The 22,655-nt window shown below is 42.3% G+C and overlaps 1 protein-coding gene across 1 annotated transcript; it reads right to left on the reverse strand.

Annotated features, from left to right (window-relative positions):
* Positions 1-712: 712 nt before the first annotated feature.
* LOC120991569 (THAP domain-containing protein 1 B-like) lies at positions 713-22,600 on the reverse strand. The gene is made up of 5 exons (XM_040420352.1): positions 22,588-22,600; positions 15,480-15,491; positions 9,830-9,920; positions 7,029-7,224; positions 713-3,589 (listed from the first exon to the last, which is right to left on the reverse strand). Exons 3-5 carry the CDS (start codon positions 9,895-9,897, stop codon positions 3,299-3,301), a joined length of 555 nt encoding a protein of 184 aa, XP_040276286.1. The 5' UTR covers positions 9,898-9,920; positions 15,480-15,491; positions 22,588-22,600; the 3' UTR covers positions 713-3,298.
* Between the last annotated feature and the right edge of the window lie 55 nt (positions 22,601-22,655).

Genomic DNA, 22,655 nt, shown 5'->3' on the forward strand with positions numbered 1-22,655 from the left:
ATTAATAATTATTAAAAGAAAAGGAAAAACAAAACAAAACAACAGCTTTAACCCCCTAATAGTCACATTAAAATTGGAAAAAAACCTTCCCAAAAATGTCACTTTTTTTATTGTAGATTTTGAATTTAAAGGGAACCTGTCACCAGGATTTTGTGAATAGAGCTGAGGCCATGGGTTGCTAGATGGCCGCTAGCACATCCGCAATACCCAGTCCCCATAGCTCTGTGTGCTTTTATTGTGTAAAAAAACTGATTTGATACATATGAAAATTAACCTTTGATCAGTCCTGTCCCTGAGATGAGTCCTGTCCCTGAGATGAGTCCAGCATGAAGGAGCCCAGCACCGCATCCTCAGAATCTCCTCCTTGCTCCCCAACGTCAGAAAGCTAGAGCGTCGTAATCTCGCGATGCGCGAGCTAGCGCATGTGCAGTTCGTTCCGAGGCTGATGCCAGCACAGGGAAGGAACACTATGACGACACTGCGCATGCGCTAGTTCGCGCATCGCGAGATTACGGTGCTCTAGCTTTCTGACGTTGGGGAGCAAGGAGGAGATTCTGAGGATGTGGGGCAGTGCGGGGCTCCTTCATGCTGGACTCATCTCAGGGACAGGACTCATCTAAGGTTTATTTTCATATGTATCAAATTGGTTTTTATACACAATAAAAGCACACAGAACTATGGGGACTGGGCATTGCGGATGTGCTAGCGGCCATCTAGCAACCCATGTCCTCAGCTCTATACACAAAATCCCGGTAACAGGTTCCCTTTAATGTCTGAAGTAAACATATCTGGTGCACACCTCCGGGGACACAACGTAAGTGCATCTTAACTAATTGTAGCCTCAAGGACCAGTAATATTTTCCCCCTCTGTGTTCCAGTGGACATAACTATTTTTTTCTTCAATTTAGCTGTAAGAGACCTTGAATTTAGCATGAGGAGTTGTACGTTTTCGTTTAACTCCATTTTGGATTATATAGTGTATAAATAACCATTTTATTTTTAGAGTGGAAAATTTAAAAACAGCAATTTTAACATTATTTTGTGGGAATTATTTTTACAGCATTCACCATGTGGTAAAAGGACTATGAAAACTTTATTCTGTGGGTCAGTAGGATTATGACTGCCAAATTTATATAGTTTTTATTATCATATTACTTGCACAATAAAAGCACTTGTATGTGTGTCTCTGTATTCCAAGACATTTCGTTTTCTGAAAACATAACTATGTGAAAGCTAATATATTAGATTCCTCTCTAGTAATAATTATTGCTATTACTGTAGCATGTTGGTAAACATCTCGGTCATGGGGTCAATAAATGGCTTAAATTGGCGCAGATGGGTGACTAGATGGGCAAGCACTCATCTTCTCACTCCTTTCCTGGATAAAAACAAGACCCCCATATGTAACAGAAAAAAAATGCTCTCTGACAGAGGAGAGGGGGATAGGTAGCATGTACATAAGTCATGTTAGCTTCCCCCTGGGGGTCACGAGAAAGCATGTTTTCCCCTACTAGTGCAGGCTGTCGGCTTTCCCACTGCCCCACTCTCCTCCTCCAGGCTGGCTGAGGTTACAGCCAACTGAAGTGGGAGGGCTGCTTTAACCCTTCCTATCTTGGGCTGTGTAGCAGCTAGAGATGCAGGCCTGTTTTTGTTTGAAAGCTGACAATCTAAGCTTTAAAACAAGCCCATAGCATTAGCTGCTATCGGTAGGGAGTTATAACCTTTACATACCTAATTGGCAGCGAAAGCAGTTGAAACCTGCTTTCATTTTCAGCTGCGGTCACTTCTGACCCGATTTCTAAAGGCTATATCTCGTGATGTAGAGGAGATAATACTGTGATCCTGTCTTATTTTAAACCAGCCCTCCCCCCTCACCATGCTGCTCGGGCTGAACTGTTAAGTCCTTTTCCAAAAAGCCTGGTAAAACTATTAGGGGGTTTAAGGCAATGTCCACATTGGCATATGTTTTTTTTTTATTGATCCAATGCATCTACAATAGAACATGTAGCAACTGGCCCTGATTTATGGTCTTTTCATGGTGGGCATGCAGGTCCAGAACTTTTGGCATCACTGCAGAAATACTCCTGCAATCTAGCAGGAGCAGGTCAGGTCCCCCAACTGTCAGAGACATTTTCCCAGCATACATAGCGCTCAATTAGCACTATGCAGTGTACAGAGGAAATTACATGATTGCTGGGGGTCTCTGACATAACAGAGCTGCTGAAGACACAAACAAGCTCTGTCGGTGTAATATTCCTGCAAAAAGGAATGTTTTTCCCCATAAATACAAATTAAAAAACAAACAAAAAGCCCACTCCAACCTAAACAGTTGCCATAACCTCTCAGTTCACACAAGACTATAAATACATATTATTTATCAAACTGATCGCAAATTAGGGAAGCCAATTTTATTATTTGTGCTGTCAAATTGCAACTTTTAAAATATATAACTAAATTGATTTTTTTAATCCCAAATAAAACTAAAAAACAAAGAAAATAAAAATTTCTCTAAAAAAACAAAAAAAAAACAAACACATTCATAAACAGCCCTATGTTTATGCAGCTAAATAATTATGGTAGCCCAGAGCTTAAACCGCCACATATACAAAAATCTCAAGCTTCTATACATCTCCCTAGGACCTAGAGACACAAAACTGTAAGAAATTTTTCAACAAGCAAGGTTGATCCAATTTTCATGTTGGATACTTTGGACAATTATATAAAAATTTAACCTATGCTTTCACTGAATTAAATTTATCAGACATTGATTTTTTTTCCCGATACCACCAACTGCAAACATTGCAGGCCCTAAAAATCACACCTTGAAGCCCATACACTTTTCTCACTCTGCTGTCTGGGAAACCGAAGACAGAAAAATATTCTTGACTCTTTCCACTATTCACATTTTAGGCTCTGTTGTTCATTGCCGGTTTCATGGTACACAGTACTGCTTAAAAAAGGAGTTTAAAATGCCTTTACTTGTAAGATATATTTTTTAAGATGTATCCTTCTTCACACAGCCAAGATGGAAAACGTGGTTCAGAATCCATTGTAGCAGCAAAGGGGCATTATTAAATGGAGATCATGGAAATTAAACACTATATACCATTTTCTTTACTCTCCTTGAAGAAGCTTGACAGGTTGATCCACAGCGCAAATATTAAAGGGATAAAAAGTATAAAAAACTCTGTAAACACAGCCTTACTATGGCGCTTTTTCAACAAATGCATACAGATACATTTGAAACAGAGTATCAACTTTAACACTTTGTAAGGACAACTGAAAAATGGAATTGTCTCTACACGGGATCTTCAGTTAAGTCAAGTGACTGAACCTTGAATTTCAGCCTCCTGAACTTCTGCTGGGTGATCTTCAGCCTTCTTTTGACATTGTGAAGACTGCTTAAAGCTTCATCAAGCCTCCTTTTTAAAGCCTTAGGACTGTCTGTAATACAATAGTCATGTTCCACTGTAACACGTTTGTTCACAGGGTCTGGAGCAGGTGTATCCACGGTTATTGAATGAGTTGGAATGGAAAACTTGTCCTCAACATCTTCAAGCACTGGTGCAAAGATTTGTGATTTTCGATCCTGCAAGCAATAAGCAAAGATACAGAATCTGTGCTGAGTACTGAAATCAGAATACATGAAGAAACCTTTCATTTTAATTGGTGGAATAACATGTCATGGGACAGACACTAACATACATCTTAGTTAAATGGTCACTAACCTTTCAACAAACTTTTCATAAGGGAATAGTAAATACGAGTGAACATAAGAAACTTTGAAATGTATCTCATCAGAAAAAAAACGATTACACTTAGGGTAGGTTGACATGGGGTGCACTTGGTAGTTGTATGGGTGCCTGGCATGAGGTGCAGTAGTGCAATGGGTAGCGTATGGTGTGGTAGGAGTCAGAAGATAAGGCTCAAGGCAGAAGAATAAATACCAGAGTGCAAAATAAAAAATTCTAGTACATCCAACAATAATCGGTACACAGTATAAGGTGGCAAAGTAGCAAATAATGTCACTCTTCGTATGGTATCTTGCTAAAGTCTCTCTCTAGAATCTCTGGCAAGCAACTGTAATCTGGCAATTACAGCTGTAGTGCCCACAGCGGGATACAGGTTTTAGAGGCACATCACACAAATGTGATGGTGTTGTAACTGTAGTTTCTCACAAGGAGCAAAGTCTGGTTAGCTGAAGTCACAGTTACCTTGCTGACTCCTATGCTTTAGCCATGCAGATTCCGAGTTCTTGTCCTTCTGTCTTTCTTGCTGCAGCAGAAGCAATAACCTCCACAGAGATCAGTTAGTCTCTGGATCCTGAGACCTAAGGAGAAGGAGCACATCGACTTTCTTCCTCCCTAGTCTACACTAGAACCCCTCCTCTAGACAGGAAGCAGGACCAGCCCACTCCTGCCAAGAGGGGATGAACAGGGTGGTTAAAACTGTCCCCGACAACCACATACCAGGTCACGCTGAGTAATCTAGGCTCTTTCACATATTTAATATTCATAGTGGTTCTAATTGCTTTTAACAATATATCCAGATCTGCTTCCAGAAAACAGGGATGGTCAGCTTCTCCTTAGTCAGAAAAACAAGAGTCTTCAGAGTATATGTCATTCCCAAAGAAGGCTTCTTCCTCTGAACTGCATACAGCTGTATTATATACTTCTGAGGATGTACATGGGGCACCCCTATTATGCTTCATCTGCTTTAGAGAACTCCATAATTCCATCCTAAACACAGATTTCATAGCCTTATAAAAAAGCAAGGCTCTTTAGCTATAGTTGTATCAATCAAGGACTGGCACAGCATCTTGTCGGCTACCAGATAACTCAGTTTTACACAAAGCACATTTTTTATTCTCGTTTTTGGCTTCCCCTTTTTTTAGCCTTAGTCCTGGAACAAACAATCCTAGACAGTCAGCATGATGCACCAATATTGTTTACTGACCACCAATACAGTATTTTGTGAGATAGGACTATGTTTGTTAAAGGCAGATATACAAAAATTTAGAAAATTTCTAATTTTGCAAAATTTTCTATAAATTTTTGATTTTTTTAAAATAAATAAAAACAAAATATAGCAACCGAGATTTGCTGCTAACAAAGCACAAGGTGTCATGAAAAAAAACCTCAGGAACGCTTGGATAAGTAAAAGCATTTCAGGGTTATTACCACAAAGAGCCACGTCAGATGAAAAAAAATGGGGCTGCATCCTGAAGGCCAAAATAAGCATGGTTCTTAAGGGGTTAACTCTGTCTTCGCATTTTTGCTATTCACCGGTATATGTCATTTTAATGCGGTTTTCTGTTAAGTAATAAAGCTGATGTTATTTAATGTGAAGTGGGTCTACTGAATGACATTTCTTCTAGCTGGTTTTGCTACCAGGAATATGTCCACATGCAGGATAGCTGATGCTGATAGATCCAATAATGGATTTATTTGTATTTTATATACTATGGCTAGATGTACAAGCACATTCTTTTTACGATCGTATGAGTCTACAAGTAACCATACTAAGCCTGACGGGAAGGGAAAGGCAAGACTATCCACTAGGCCAGGGATGCCAAACTCGTGGCCCTCCAGCTGTTGCAAAACTACAACTTCTATCATAATCAAATAACCTACAGCTATCAGGGCATGCTGGGAGTTGTAGTTTTGCAACAGTTGGAGGGCCTTAAAGGGGTTTTTGGAGATTTAAATGCTGAGGACCTATCTTCAGGATAGGTCATCAGTATCTGATCGTGGGGGTTCGACACCCAGGACCAACACTGATCAGCTTTTTGAGAAGGCATCTGTGCTCCTGTGAGTGTCCCGGCCTTCCCACAGCTTTTCCTAGGCCAGTGACATCACGTTCATCTGTCATGTGGCCTAGGTGCAGCTCAGCTCCATAGAAGTGAATGGGGCCGAGGGTGATACCAAGCACAAACGCTATTCAATGTACGATGCTGTGCTTGGTAAGTGCTCACAGGAGCACTGGTGCCTTTTCAAACAGCCGATCAGCAGGGGTCCCGGGGATTGGACCCCCACGGATCAGATAGTGAGGATAGGTCACCAGTATTAAAATCTCAGAAAACCCTTTGAAGTTTGACATCCCTGCACTAGGCAGTACAAACAGCTGCCTCTTACATGTCAATAGCGTTATACTATGTTCAACAGGTAGACAAACAGAAATTTACAGTTTAACTTTAGTTCTGTACCAAGTTAAACACCTGAAAATTCTATACATCAAGGTGGTCATTCATCAAACTGGTGTAAAGTAGAACTGGCTAAGCTGCCCATAGCAACCAATCAGGTGCCACCTTTCATTTTTGACAGCTCCTTTGGGAAATGAAAGGTGGAATCCAACTAAGCCAGTTCTACTTTACATCAGTTTGATAAATCTCTCCCTAAGTGTTTAGTTATAGCTTTAAATATTTATTCGCTTTCTAAGTCTCTAAAAGTGTCTGTTTTTTCAATCATCTTCTACAACTAAACTTGATGTCTCCATCTTTGTATGTAACACAACCACCCTCCATAGACATCAAGGCTGATGCCTGGAGTTTTACTTGACTGTCCTTTCTGCCCTACATTCAATCCACTGGCAAATACTTCCCCCTTCTCCTAAAAGACATTTCTCATATCTGTCCCTATCTTACTGTTGTAATAATGAGCTGGAGTAGGTTTCAGTCTGACGCACAGACTACCGGAGGAGGCATTTCATTTATGACAAGGCACAGGCAGTGCCCATGAAGACTGGTAGCATATCCTGGTCTTGATAAATCAGGGCCTATGCACCTACTAGTTCACTCCTTCCATTCCATTTAGACTGAAAGACTTATCGGAAGGGTCTTCTCTGCTTCTGTCTCATGGTTTATCGATTTGTTTGATTACTTGTGTGTTACTTCCTTATTGTAAAGAACTGTGCAATATATATGTGCTATTAACATTTGTAGGAAGACTGTAAAAATCTAACTTTTCATTTTAGGTTTCTTGGTATGTATATTGGTTTGTTTGATGTGTTAGGTAAAAACTATTACATACCTTTCTTGCTTTCCCAGGGAAAGCAAACACAGTTGGCACAGCATCCACCCTCAGCCGAATGGTCTGACCAGTCCTGTCAAAGCAGCATTCCTCAAAATGGTCAGAGCACAGAACAGCTTTTGAAGATGGTTTAAAGGTATCACGTCGCATGTTTGTTACCCATTTTTTCAGAATTTCTGGCCGTCCATGTGGAAACCTAAAAAAATATATACATTTTAAAAAATTATTTAGCGGTCAGTTGCACTAAGCAGATATTCTGCAGATTTAGGAGAAATAATGGGGAACTTCTTTGAAAGCTGAAGCTAAAAGATTATACAATATTAATATGACTTCCTTCTACCAGAAACAGTGAGGCACCTGTTCATGAGTTGCATGTGGTATTGCAGCTCAGCTCCACTGACATAAAGGTGGCTGAGCTACAATACCAGACAATCTGCGTAAACATGCAGATCTCACACATGACTCCATTTCTAAAGGCTGCATCTCTGGATGTAGAGATCCTTCTTTTTTTTTTTTTAAGCTTAGATTGTCAGCTTTAAAACAAGACTCACATCTTTAGCTGCTATACAGCCTGAGATATTCCAGGTTAACCCTTTCGCTACCAGCACCATACATGTACGGCACTGGAGCAATAGGTAAACATGGCGCCCGCTCACACGTGCAGCAGTTTGAAACAGTAGAGACCTGCCGCTAATTACCGCGATCGGCAATAATGCCGATCGCGGTAATTAAAGCCTTTAGATGCCGTGATCTGAACTGTAGCTCCCCACAGCCGTCAGCACTCATGCAGCCCCAAACCATGACACTCCCACCACCATGCTTGACTGTAGGCAAGACACACTTGTCTTTGTACTCCTCACCTGGTTGCTGTGACACACACCTGACGCCATCTGAATCAAATAGGTTTATCTTGGTCTCAGACCACAGGACATGGTTCCAGTAATACATGTCCTCAGGGTCCATTCACACGTCCGTGGTTTATTGCAGATCCGCAATACACCCGTCCGGCACCCCCATAGAACTGCCTATTCTTATCCTCAATTGCGGACAAGAATAGAACATGTTCTATTTTTTTCGGAAGCCGCGGACCGGAAGATTGGGGCCGTGCTCCGGAAATGCGGATGCGGACAGCGATTGGCCAGCACTCTGGAGCTGGCCAATCGCAGCGCTCAACGCATAGCCTGGGAGAAAAAATAAATAAATTGCGATTGGCAAGCGCTACAGCCTGGGAGGAGACGCCGGCAGGCTCCACCCAGTTGAGCCAAAAATCTGAAGATACCGGAGCCTATACCGGGAGAACGGAGCGGCGCCCAGTGCAGGGAGATCCCTGGGCGCCGCTCTCCATGTCTGTATGCTTAGTTTAGATTTTTTATTGTAATGAAAGGTCCTCTTTAAGTATGATTTTTTAATTTTCTTATTTAGGTCTTATTTGTTCTTGTCAAAACTGCCCTGGCTACCAGAGGTGCAAAATTTCCAAACACCCCTGGTAGTGAAAGGGTTAAGGCGACTTTCACACGGTCAGTATTTAGTCAGGATGATTCATTGACATCTGTAAGTAAAAACCGGAACTGGGTCCAACACAGCAGAGGTATTATTGTTTTTCTCTCTGGAGGTTCTACTTGAGGTTCTGGCTAAAAATCACTGATGTAAAAGACTGACCAAATACGGAACGTGTGAAAGTGGCATTAGGATCCATTCACACGTCCGCAAAATGGGTCTGCATCCGTTCCGCAATTTTGCGGAACAGGTGCAGACCCATTAATTTTCAATGGGGCCGGAATGTACTGTCGGCATCCGCATTTGCGGATCCGCAAAAAAATAGAACATGTCCCATTCTTGTCCGCAATTGTGGACAAGAAAAGGCATTTTCTATGAGAGTGCCGGCGATGTGCGCTCCGCAAAATGCAGAATGCACATTGCCGGTGTCCATGTTTAAGGCTAATAAATACGAAACTCTATGCAAATTTAAATAAATCGCTCTGCACTTATTAGGTTGTACCTGCAGCTCTGAATGGATAGCTGACCGTTGACGGGCAGAAAGGAGCAATTTGCAAGTTACCACCCATTTGTATATAAGGTGGAAGTCGGCCTGTAAATACTTTGTTTTAACTGCTTAACGCAAAATACTGTACATGTACATCATTTGTGTATGTGACGTATGGAGCACGCTTACAAGCTAAGCCCATTCAATACACGGCATGTGCTGGCTGTATAATACAGTTGACACCCACTGGATGACTCTGATCTGGTTCATTAAACCCTTCCGATGCCAAGATCAATAGCGACTGAGGCATCTGAGGGGTTAGGCAGACAAAAGCGCTTTATACTTTGATCGCTCTATACAGATGAATGAAGATTTTCACAGGTATAATTTAATATATATAAACAGTGTCAGCTAAAACTGTTGATAGAAAATCCACTTGATGGGGGATGTGTGTTAGGTGGGAGTACAAACCGCCTGGACCACCACTGATCACAAGAATGCTCCCATAGGAAAGGGTTGGGAGCTCATCACAGCCTGCTGCATAAGAAACTGGCATAAGTTACACCGGCCCCTAGCTAGCATAGATTTGAGTTTCTGGCACATGGACTGCCAGAGATGTACCGAATTTATTAAGAGGCATCTTGCTCCAGTGCACAGAGGATCAAGACTGGCATATGGGAATGTCAGTCTAGGTAAATGCCCCCCACTGTTCTTGTGATTAGTGTGACCCCAGTGGTTGGATCTCCATGACCTGTCGTCCCCTATACAGTGGATAGAAGATAACTGAATTATTACTTTGCATCAATGTTTTACATACCGGTGAAATGACTTGCCACATCCACGGGTCTGTCGGCTTGTGCAATTGATGGCAGCACATGCGGGCATTGTTAGATGCCATATAAAGCAACCTGCAATGCAAATGTAAAAGACACTCAACATTTAGGCATAGTAAGACTTTTTTTATTTTATAGGATTTGAGGTTAAACAGATATGTACTGAGGGAAAGAATACCAATAATTAAAACACATGCAGTTAAAAAAAAAAAAAAAAAAAAAAAAAAATGAATGCAGGATGCATGTGACGTTAAAGGGGTTGTTCACACAGCGTCTTTTGAAAGCTGAATTTGGTGTCACTGAGCGGCTGCGCTGAACCTGCAAAAAAAACGAAGTTTATGGCCACAACTACCCCAAGAAAGCCTACCAACGGACATTATGGCCACATCCTGATGAGCTCTTCTCCTTCATTGCCAAAGGTACACTGCACAGACCCCTTTTCCTTTCATTACCTCTTCTTACAGATTCCTTCCTCCTGCTGCCTCCCCTGTTATCTTGTCTCTGATCTCACTGGATATTACCTTATCTTGTATATCTCAAGACTCATTGTGCTACATACCATCACACTTCTCATCTGGCTCCTCACATCTCCTTTAAATGACTTACAGCACTGAGTGTCTCTTTCTTTGATCAGTTATTTCCATCAGTTATTACGGAAAACGCACAATATAGAACATGCTGCGATTTTCACGCAACGCACAAGTGATGCGTGAAAATCACCGCTTGTGTGCACAGCCCCATAGAAATGAATCGGTCAGGATTCAGTGTGGGTGCAATGCGTTCACATCACGCATTGCACCCGCGCTGAAAACTCGCCCGTGTGAAAGGGGCCTAAGGTACTATAATGAGTATATTTAGGACAAAACCTGGGTAAGGTATTATAATAACTAAATTAACTAATGCCAACCAAGGCAATGAGACCTATCTTGACCCAGGTATTACTTAAAACTTCACTTTTATTTCTGAGTATACTAAAACCTAAATCGCAATAGGTAAATGAAAAAATGCTTGTCTTTATTAATTTTCTACAAATCAAAAGCCTAAAGTTAAAATTACAGTCTCAACTTCACAGGAATGGACTTGATGATTGAGGAGGACCGGGAGAGTGCACTATCTCCCACCTTCTCACTGACAGATCACAGTGTCGCAGTCTGCAGGACTGATATTAGCTCTGCTTCTGCTGTCCGTGGCAGTGTAAAGCAGAGGGGACTTATGCGACGTCAACCCTCCATAAAGGGAGAACAAGGACTCCCATACACACAGCTAATCAGCTAAAAATTAAAAAGCCAAAAGTACCACAGTACCGGCAAACACTCTAAGGCTACATTCACACGTCAGTATTTTTCTATATCCCGAAGAAGAAGTGAATATATCCCGAAGAAGAAGTGAATATATTTCTATATCCCGAAGAAGAAGCGAATAAAAGTTTATAAAATAAAAATTAAATTTCCAGGAACGGAATCCGCATAAAACGGATGACATACGTAATGACATACGAATGTCTTCCGTTTTTTTGCGGATCCATTGACTTTGTATTGTACCAGGATCCGATTTTTGCGGAAAAGAATAGGACAAGTTTTTTATTTTTTCGGACATGCGGAACGGAACAACGGAAACGGACAGCACACATTGTGCTGTCCGATTTTTTCCAGGACCCATTGAAAATGAATGGGTACAGAACTGGTCCAGATCTGTTCCGCATAAAACGGAACAGATCAGGAAAGAAAAAACGGACCCTTAGGCCTCTTTCACACTACCGTTTTTTTTTTTTTGTTTTGCGGTCCGTTTTATGCGTTCCGTATACGGTCCGTATACGGAACCATTAATTTCAATGGTTCCGCAAAAAAAAGGAATGTGTTCCGTATGCATTCCGTTTCCGTATTTCCGTTCCGTTGAAAGATAGAACATGTCCTATATTTGGCCGCAAATCACGTTCCGTGGCTCCATTAGGCTCCATTCACACGTCCGCAAAATGTTCTCGCATCCTTTCCGCAATTTTGCGGAAAGGGTGCGGACCCATTCATTCTCTATAGGGACGGAATGTGCTGTCCGCAAAGTCAATGGGTCCGCAAAAAAAACGGAACACATACGGAAATGCATCCGTATGTCTTCCGTTTCCATTCTTTTCTGAACCATCTATTGAAAATGTTATGCCCAGCCCAATTTTCTCTATGTAATTACTGTATACTGTATATGCCATACGGAAAAACGGAACGGAAAAACGGAACCGAAACAGAAAAACGGATCCGTGAAAAACGGAACGCAAAACACTGAAATGGACATACTGTAGTGTGAAAGAGGCCTTAGATGTATATCATAATTGATTGATTACTGTGCTACTATACTAGTCCTTTCGGACAGCCACTGCCCCCCCGACATGTTTCGCCAGATAACTGGCTTCTTCAGGGGAAATGCTGCCCATTTCCCCTGAAGAAGCCTGTTATCTGGCGAAACATGTCGGGGGGCAGTTTGTTGTTTTAATGTGCGGTCTCCTTCCTCAGTGTTTAAACTGTGGCTGTCCAAAAGGACTAGCATACTAGCACAGTTATCAATCAATCAATTAAGGCTTTTGATTTGTAGAAAATTAATAAAGACAAGCATTTTTTCATTTACCTATTGCGATTTAGGTTTTAGTATACTCAGAAATAAAAGTGAAGTTTTAAGTAATACCTGGGTCAAGATAGGTCTCATTGCCTTGGTTGGCATTAGTTAATTTGGCCTAGGGTACTTGCGACAGAGGATCCGGCAATCCTGACGCAAACTGATGGCATTTGTCAGACGGATCCGGATGCGCAGACCGGAAAACCGGATCCGTTTTGCCGGAACACTTAATGCCAGATCCGGCACTATTACATTTCAATGGAAATTAATGCCGAATCGGGCATTCCAAAAAACGTAAGAGGGACTGAACCGATGCATCCTGAACGGAATGCTCTCCATTAAGAATGCATTAGGATAAAACTGATCAGTTCTTTTCCGGTATTGAGCTCCTGTGACGGAACTCAGTGCCGGAAAAAAATAACGCTAGTGTGAAAGTACCCTTAGCTGCCTACGATATCCTCTGTCTCTTTCCTTTTCCTTTTTTCCATGTGACCTTCACTGTACATAGAATTACATATTGAATACATACTTACAGATTCCATTGAAAAAGGTCGTTTGGGAATTATTTAGTGGCTAATGTAATATATTTATCTGGATATGAACTACGTAATATAGTATATTAGTAGGATGCACAGGATAGTTTGTCCACCAAACAGGGTGCTCTCAGTCCCGCAGTGTCACCCCACTGCTGAAATAAGGACAGAAAATTTATACAAAAAGACTGGGCACACCTATGATATTGGGTCACTAACTTTATTTAATATATTTAAAATACATTGTTGAATAGAGTGTATTAGAGTAAAATATCTGACACAATATTGCTGGCAATTTCAAAAGGGTAGTGACTCGAGGACGTGATTGGGTTATTTATCCCCCGTGACTGTCCACATTAAAAATTCTCCCAGCGTAAAACCACAGATTTATCAGTTATAATACGTCCAGGGGTAGGCGCATACCATTAATTAATCCTTGATAAATATGATAAATACAATAAAAAATAGAAAATATATAATAAAAAAGCATCCAATAAAATACATTAATAACATACACCAATAAATTAGAACCGCATGATACACCAGTTGAATTTGTGCTAGATATTAGTATAAACACGGCATAAAGCAATCAAATATAGCCGTATCCTTCAATGTTAGCAGCATTGATGGCAACCAAAAAAAACAATCCAAATCCCTTGGTCAATATAAGTTAGTGATAATGATTTGCTATGAGAATTTGTAATAGCTCAAATTCATTTAAAATGTTTGTTGGACAGTGCAGGTGACTCAAGAGTAAAGTTTGCAATATTGTCCCCACAATTGGGCAGCAATGTATAGCTTTTAAATCTTCTGATATTGTCCCCAATATTAGGCAGCAGTAAGTAGCTTTTAAATCCTCTGATCGGACTTATATAGTAGTGAAATTGTAGCGGGCAGAGTCCTGCTATGTTACTGGCCTGGCGGCGTCCCACTTCAGGTCAGGATTAAGCATATAACAATGACACCGGCTTTTAACATTAAGCAATATTGTGTCAGATATTTTACTCTAATACACTCTATTCAACAATGTATTTTAAATATATTAAATAAAGTTAGTGACCCAATATCATAGGTGTGCCCAGTCTTTTTGTATAAATGGATATGAACTACACCGTACTTGTATGACACTATTGTGATTAAAAGCATCTAAAACGTATACTCTACGACATGTAGGGTTGTTGCGATACCAAAATTTTGATTCGATTTCGATACCATAAAAAAGTATTGCGATACCATGCGGAAAAAAATAAACCATCAAAAAAGCCACGTGCATTCCGCATTTTATGGAACATCCGGGACATAATCGAACAGTCCTATCCTATTTTTGGGGGGGGACAAGGGGGCAAAAAAAATGGCTAATCGTTATGGTGTTCACCGCATAGGAGATTTTTTTTATATTTTGATAGTTCGCAATTTTTTGGGCGTGGCGATATGTAATATGTTTATTTATTTATTGTTCATATATTTTATATGTAAAATTGGGAAAGGGGGTGATTTATACTTGGTGGGGGTTTTTTTACTTTTTTTTTTTTAAAAACTTAATAACCATTTTCCCCTTTAGGGGCTAGAGCCTGGGATCTTTTCATCCCTTGTCCTATTCCCCCTAATAGAGCTCTATCAGGGTGAATAGGACTTTACACTCTCACTGCTGCCCTGTGCATAGTACACACAGCAGCAGAGAGATTACCATGGCAGCCAGGGCTTCAGTAGCGTCCTGGCTGCCATGGTAACCGATCAGAGCCCCAGGATTACACTGATGGGGCTCTGATCAGAAGCTGCAACTGCCACCAATGAAGAGGGGTGACCCTGTGGCCACTGCCACCAATGAAGAGGGGGGACCCTGTGGCCACTGCCACCAATGAAGAGGGGGGACCCTGTGGCCACTGCCACCAATGACTTTTTTTTTGTATTGGGAGAAGGGGCACACTGCGCCACCAATGAAGAGAACTAACATTTAATACAAATACAGGAGGGGGTGCCAGCTGCAGAATCACATAGTCGGCACCCGACCTCTATGACAGGGCGCTGCGATCCGCGGCAGTTAACCCCTCAGGTGCTTCTGCTGAGGAGAACATGGTGCCCCTGAGAGCGCCGTGTGCGACATGATCTCTGATACTAGGCTGCGCAGTAGAATCGATACCGGTACAAAAAGTATCGATTGGGTATGGATAATTCGATACCCGCTACAACCCTAACCACATGTTCTTATTCTTGGAAAAGGTCACAGAAATAAACCACAGCTGCAATAAAACCAACTGAAAGTGGTTTCTTCACGGCCATCCGGTGGTTTTGGTGCAGAATTGTGGCAAAATTCAGCTGTCAAAAATGCTGTGTAAAGGACCCCTAAGACATACTAGAAACATCACATAACATCCGTTAATGGATTTTGACACCCATTAGGCTGTGGTTTTGCCACAGATTTCAACATGTACATTGAAAAGGTTTGCCAGGTCCGAGAAGACCTAAAACTATTCAACGGCCATTAAGTAAGAAAAGTCACCCTTTGGAGTGCCTGCAAAAAAAAATAAGAGGGAGATTTAGCAAAACTACTACAAAGGAATCCCCCAAATCAACCAATCAGATCACTTCTTTCATTTATAAAAGGACCTCTGAAAAATGAGAGCTGGATTCTGAGTGGTTACTCCAGTTTCCTCTTTCACATTCCAAGCACAACTGTGAATCATTGGGTTTTGATCAGTGTTGGGTGCGGCCCTAAAGGAGCACTTTAAAATGGCCACCAGCAACCTAGAATGTCACCACTTTCAGAGCTGCCTCACTACACTGCTTTGCAATAGATGGTAATGATGTGATCATGTCTATGATATGCCATCATGGCTGAGCAGCCTGACAGGAAACCTTACCAATATGTAATAAGGGCCAGAGTGCAGCACCCTGCAGCAATGTTCTGCACTCCAGCTGTTGTAAAGCTACAATTCCCAGCATGCGCCATTCATTTCTATGGGAGTTCTTGGAAGAGTAGAGCAAGTATGCATGCTGGGAATTTTACGACATCTGGAGCACCAGAGGTTGCCTACCCCTAGTGTAATGTGTAGTGAGACCCAGCCCTACCCCTAGGGAGCTCTTCAAGTAAAGGCAACCAGTCCAGGCTGCTGGTGGCCATTTTAATTCATTCGATAACTCCAAGATGACTCAATAAATCCTACCATGTGCCCATACACCAGCCTATGTCCACATGTATGGCATTTCCGTACCCAGTAGAACCTGCCTATCAATTCAAGAAAAGTGGTGTGAGCGTCACATGGCACCACGTACTGGGCACTGAAATGCCTCACCTGAGGGGCAGAATTTCCAAAATAGGGTCACTTCTCGGGGTTTCCATTCAGGATTTCAGCCCATAGCCTCTACAGTTGTCAGCACAAGCTGCGTAATCCCCACATTGGGCTTCAAATGTGCATGGTGTTCTTTTACTCCTAAACCCTGTTGTATGTCCAGGAAAAAGATTAAGGCCACATGAAGGGTATTTATAAAACCAAGAAGCACAGCAGTATTATAAGAGGGCTTGCTTATTACAATGGCATACACCGGGCACAACAAATTGAGCACTGAAATGACATATTTGCGTAAAAATTGCAGTTTTCACTTTGAACCATCTGCTGTAAATAAATATTTGCAAAACACCTGTGGGGTTAAAATGCTCACTACACCCCTTGGTAAATTCTGTGAGGAATGTGGTTTCCAAAATGGGGTCACTTCTTTACTTCACCTCAAGCCTCTACAGTTGTCGGCCGGAGCTGTATAAATTCCCAAGCTAGGCCTCAAATGCACATGGTGGTTTTTATCTTCTGAACCCTGCAGGGCGTCCAGACAGCAGTTTCCGACCACATATAGGGTATTGTCGTACTATGGAAAAAGCATGTAACAAAATGTGTCAGCCTTTCTCCTATTAGCACTGGTGAAAATGAAACATTTGAAGCTAAATGTACATATCATTGAAAAACAAATTAATTTTTAATTTCACATTTCATTTAGGGCTGCAACGATTAATCGACTATCGATAATATTCGATAACGGGATTCGTTGTCGATGAATCCAGTTATCGTATAATCGCCGATTCGTTGCTATACTTTACAATGAAGCTCCAGTAACAGGCAGAGCGGAGGGCGGCGTAACGTCATTCACTCACGTGACGCGCCTGCTCCGCCTCCTTCATTCATTAAGTGGGCGGAGCAGGTGCATCACGTGAGTGAGTGATGTTACGCCGCCGCCCGCTCTGCCTGTTACCTGAGCTTCATTGTAAGGTAATAAAGATGCGCTGAGTAAAGGTTACTGCCAGAATAGTCTGCTGTGAGCAGCGGGGCCGGGGCTGTTATGGGGAGGGGAATCTGTGTATGGCACCGTTATGGGGAGGGGGGTCTGTGCATCGCACTGTTATGGGGAAGGGGATCTGTGCACTGTTATGGGGAAGGGGATCTGTGCACTGTTATGGGGAAGGGGATCTGTGCACTGTTATGGGGAAGGGGATCTGTGGATGACACATATAGCATAAGATGCTATATAGTGCCATCCACAGATCCCCCTCCCCATAACAGTGCCATCCACAGATCCCCTCCATAACAGTGCCATCCACAGATCCCCTCCATAACAGTGCCATCCACAGATCCCCCCCATAACAGTGCCATCCACAGACCCCCCATAACAGTGCCATCCACAGATCCCCCCCCCATAACAGTGCCATCCACAGATCCCCCCCCCATAACAGTGCCATCCACAGATCCCCCCCCATAACAGTGCCATCCACAGATCCCCCCCCCATAACAGTGCCATCCACAGATCCCCCCCATAACAGTGCCATCCACAGATCCCCCCCCATAACAGTGCCATCCACAGATCCCCCCCCATAACAGTGTCATCCACAGATCCCCCCCATAACAGTGTCATCCACAGATCCCCCCCATAACAGTGCCATCCACAGACCCCCCATAACAGTGCCATCCACAGATCCCCCATAACAGTGCCATCCACAGATCCCCCCCCCCATAACAGTGCCATCCACAGATCCCCCCCCATAACAGTGCCATCCACAGATCCCCCCCCATAACAGTGCCATCCACAGATCCCCCCCCATAACAGTGTCATCCACAGATCCCCCCCCCCATAACAGTGCCATCCACAGATCCCCCCCATAACAGTGCCATCCACAGATCCCCCCCATAACAGTGCCATCCACAGATCCCCCCCATAACAGTGCCATCCACAGATCCCCCCCCATAACAGTGCCATCCACAGATCCCCCCCCATAACAGTGCCATCCACAGATCCCCCCCCATAACAGTGCCATCCACAGATCCCCCCCCATAACAGTGCCATCCACAGATCCCCCCCCATAACAGTGCCAATTTTATAAAACACTTGTTGGGTCAAAGCACTTACTATACCCCTTGATAAATTTCGTTATGGTCATTTTTAGGGATTTCCCCTGTAGCAGTACCTCAGGGTCTCTTTAAATGTGACAAGGTTCACAAAAACTAGTCCAGCAAAATCTGACCTTCCTTTCTGAGCCCTGCTGTGTGCCCATACAGCAGTTTATGACCCCATATGGAGTGTTTCTATAAACTGCAGAATTAGGCCTCCTGCACACGACTGTTTTTTTCCCCCGTTTACTGGCCGTTTTTTGCGTTCCGTATATGGTCCGTATACGGAACCATTAATTTCAATGGTTCCGCAAAAAAAAAAAAAAAAAAAAAACACGGAATGTACTCCGTATGCATTCCGTTTCCTTATTTCCGTTCCGTTGAAAAATAGAACATGTCCTATTATTGCCCGCAAATCACGTTCCGTGGCTCCATTCAAGTCAATGGGTCCGCAAAAAAAAGGAATACATACAGAAATGCATCCGTATGTCTTCCGTATCCGTTCCGTTTTTGCGGAACCATCTATTGAAAATGTTATGCCCAGCCCAAATGTTTCTATGTAATTACTGTATACTGTATATGACATATGGAAAAACGGAACAGAAACACAATGGAAACAAAAAACGGAACAACAGATCCGTGAAAAACAGACCGCAAAACACTGAAAAAGCCATACGGTCGTGTGCAGGAGGCCTTAGGGTAATAAATATTGCATGATCAAAAAAATTATATTTACCCAAAAATAGCACAAATTAAAACGTCTACTCTTACCACAAAAATTTACTCCTAGACAAGTCGATTGGCAGAGAAATAAAAAAAAATGGCTTTTTTTTTTAAATGCTTTATTATGTAAAACTGAAAAAAAAATATATATCGACATATTTGATATAGTTGCATCCGTAACGCTATGCTCTATAAAAATAATACATTGTCTTTCCCAGTGGTGGTGAACCTTTTACAGACCGAGTGCCCAAACTGTAACCCAAAACCCACTTATTTATCGCAAAGTGTCAACACTGCAATTCAATATGAATACCAATATAGTATATCTTCCATGTACTTTATCATTTAGCTATAATATCCTGCCTACATTCAGTGCGCTGCCTGTGCTGTTCATAGTGCGCCCTGCGCTGCCTGTGCTGTTCATAGTGCGCCCTACGCTGTTCATAGTGCGCCCTGTGTTGTCCATAGTGCGCCCTGCGCTGATGAATGGCAGGAAAAGTCTATGGCATATTGGTACACCATAGACTTTTTCCATGGTGCGGGTGCCCACAGAGAGGGCTCCGAGTGCCGCCTCTGGCACCCGTACCATAGGTTCGCCACCACTGGTCTATCCTGTCAGGTGAATACTGTAAAAAACAAAAAATAAAAATTGTACCAGAACAGCCATTTTTTGTTACCTTGTCTCACAAAAAGCATACTATTTACCAATCAAAAATCATATGTACCCAAAATAGTACAAATAAAACTGTCTCCTTATCCTGTAGTTCTCAAAATGGGGTGACTTTTTGGGGTACATCAGGGGGTCTTCAAATGCAATTGGGAACTTAAAATAATCCCAGTGAAATCTGCTCTCCAAAATCCATATGTTGCTCCTTCCCTTTTGCTCCCTACCGTGTGCCCATTCAGCAGTTTACGACCATACACTCACCTAAAGAATTATTAGGAACACCATACTAATACGGTGTTGGACCCCCTTTTGCCTTCAGAACTGCCTTCATTCTACGTGGCATTGATTCAACAAGGTGCTGATAGCATTCTTTAGAAATGTTGGCCCATATTGATAGGATAGCATCTTGCAGTTGATGGAGATTTGAGGGATGCACATCCAGGGCACGAAGCTCCCGTTCCACCACATCCCAAAGATGCTCTATTGGGTTGAGATCTGGTGACTGTGGGGGCCATTTTAGTACAGTGAACTCATTGTCATGTTCAAGAAACCAATTTGAAATGATTCGAGCTTTGTGACATGGTGCATTATCCTGCTGGAAGTAGCCATCAGAGGATGAATACATGTTCTCATTCTGTTTACGCCAAATTCGGACTCTACCACTTGAATGTCTCAACAGAAATAGAGACTCATCAGACCAGGCAACATTTTTCCAGTCTTCAACAGTCCAATTTTGGTGAGCTCGTGCAAATTGTAGCCTCTTTTTCCTATTTGTAGTGGAGATGAGTGGTACCCGGTGGGGTCTTCTGCTGTTGTAGCCCATCCACCTCAAGGTTGTGAGTGTTGTGGCTTCACAAATGCTTTGCTGCATACCTCGGTTGTAACGAGTGGTTATTTCAGTCAACGTTGCTCTTCTATCAGCTTGAATCAGTCGGCCCATTCTCCTCTGACCTCTAGCATCCACAAGGCATTTTCGCCCACAGGACTGCCGCATACTGGATGTTTTTCCCTTTTCACACCATTCTTTGTAAACCCTAGAAATGGTTGTGCGTGAAAATCCCAGTAACTGAGCAGATTGTGAAATACTCAGACCGCCCGTCTGGCACCAACAACCATGCCACGCTCAAAATTGCTTAAATCACCTTTCTTTCCCATTCTGACATTCAGTTTGGAGTTCAGGATATTGTCTTGACCAGGACCACCCCCCTAAATGCATTGAAGCAACTGCCATGTGATTGGTTGACTAGATAATTGCATTAATGAGAAATAGAACAGGTGTTCCTAATAATTCTTTAGGTGAGTGTATATAGGGTGTTTCTGTGAACTGAAGAATCAGAGTAATAAATATTGAGTTTTATTTGGTTATTAACCCTGGCTGTGTTTCAGAAAAAAAAGGCAATTCTGCACATAACAAAAAAATAATATTATTTCTAAATTTTGAAATTTCACCTCCATTTTGCTTCTATCCTCTAGATAGGTCATCCGTTTCTGATCAGTTGGGGTCTGACACCTATGAACCACGCCGATCAGCTGTTTGATAAGGCACTAATGCTCACAATTCACTTCAATAGGGCTGAGCTGAGTCTAGGCCATGTGACATCCGCGAGAAGGCCGCGGTGCTATTACGAGCGCAGGTGACTTCTTAAACAGCTGACTGAGTGCCGGACTCCCTCGGATCACATACTGATGACCTCTATCCAGAGGGTAGGTCATCAGTAGAAAATCCCTGTAATTCTTGTGGAACAACTAAAGAGTTAAAGGGAACCTGTCACCGGGATTTTGTGTATAGAGCTGAGGACATGGGTTGCTAGATGGCCGCTAGCATATCTGCAATACCCAGTCCCCATAGCTCTGTGTGCTTTTATTGTGTAAAAAAAACGATTGGATACATATGCAAATTAACCTGAGATGAGTCCTGTCCCTGACTCATCTCACGTACAGGACTCATCTCAGGGACAGGACTCATCTCGAGTTAATTTGCTTATTTATCAAATTGTTGTTTTTTTTTACACAATAAAAGCACACAGAGCTATGGGGACTGGGTATTGCGGATGTGCTAGCGGCCATCTAGCAACCCATGTCCTCAGCTCCATACACAAAATCCCGGTGACAGGTTCCCTTTAACGTTTGTAAAATCAATTTTGGTTACTTTGAGGGGTGCAGTTGCTAAAATGGGGTGATTTATGGTTCTACAATGTAAGCCCCCATAAAGTGGCTTCAGAACTGAATTAGTTCTTAAAAAAGTGGGTTTTTACATCTTTAAAAATTGCTTCTAAATTTCTAAACCATCTAACGTCCTAAAAGAATAAAAGTGACGTTTACAAAATGAAGCCAACATAAAGCAGACATATGGGGAATGTCAATAACTAATTTATGAGGTACCACTATCTGTCTCAAAAGCAAACATTTGAAAAATGTGATTTAGTAAATTTGGGATTTTTATTTATTTATTAGAAATAAAAGTAACACCATATTACCACTAACATGAAGATGTGTCATGAGACCCTCTCTGAATGGCTTGGATAAGCAAAATCGTTACAAAGTTATCAGCACAGAAAGTGACAGATGTCAAAATTAGGCTGTGCCAGGAAGGTGAAAACTGGCTGGGTATGGAAGGGGTTAATAGATGGATTTGTGATGTGGGGGGGGGGGGGGGGATAAAAGACGCATTTATCAGAGCCTGGTGCATGGGAAGATGCAGGGCTGTGTGCACACTAGCCAGATGAATACATTCTACACGACTACAGTTTCATCACTACCAACATAGCCCACACATCCTACTACACATTACATATGATACCTGTACAGGGGCCCGGACTCGCTGCCCCCAGGCACAGCTAACTCACCTCCGCCACAGCTGCCACAAGCTCGAATTTGAACAATCGCTTTCCCCCTGTATTACAACGAGAAATTG

This window comes from Bufo bufo, chromosome 2 (genome assembly GCF_905171765.1).
Source record: "Bufo bufo chromosome 2, aBufBuf1.1, whole genome shotgun sequence".
In the NCBI taxonomy this organism is placed as follows: domain Eukaryota; kingdom Metazoa; phylum Chordata; class Amphibia; order Anura; family Bufonidae; genus Bufo; species Bufo bufo.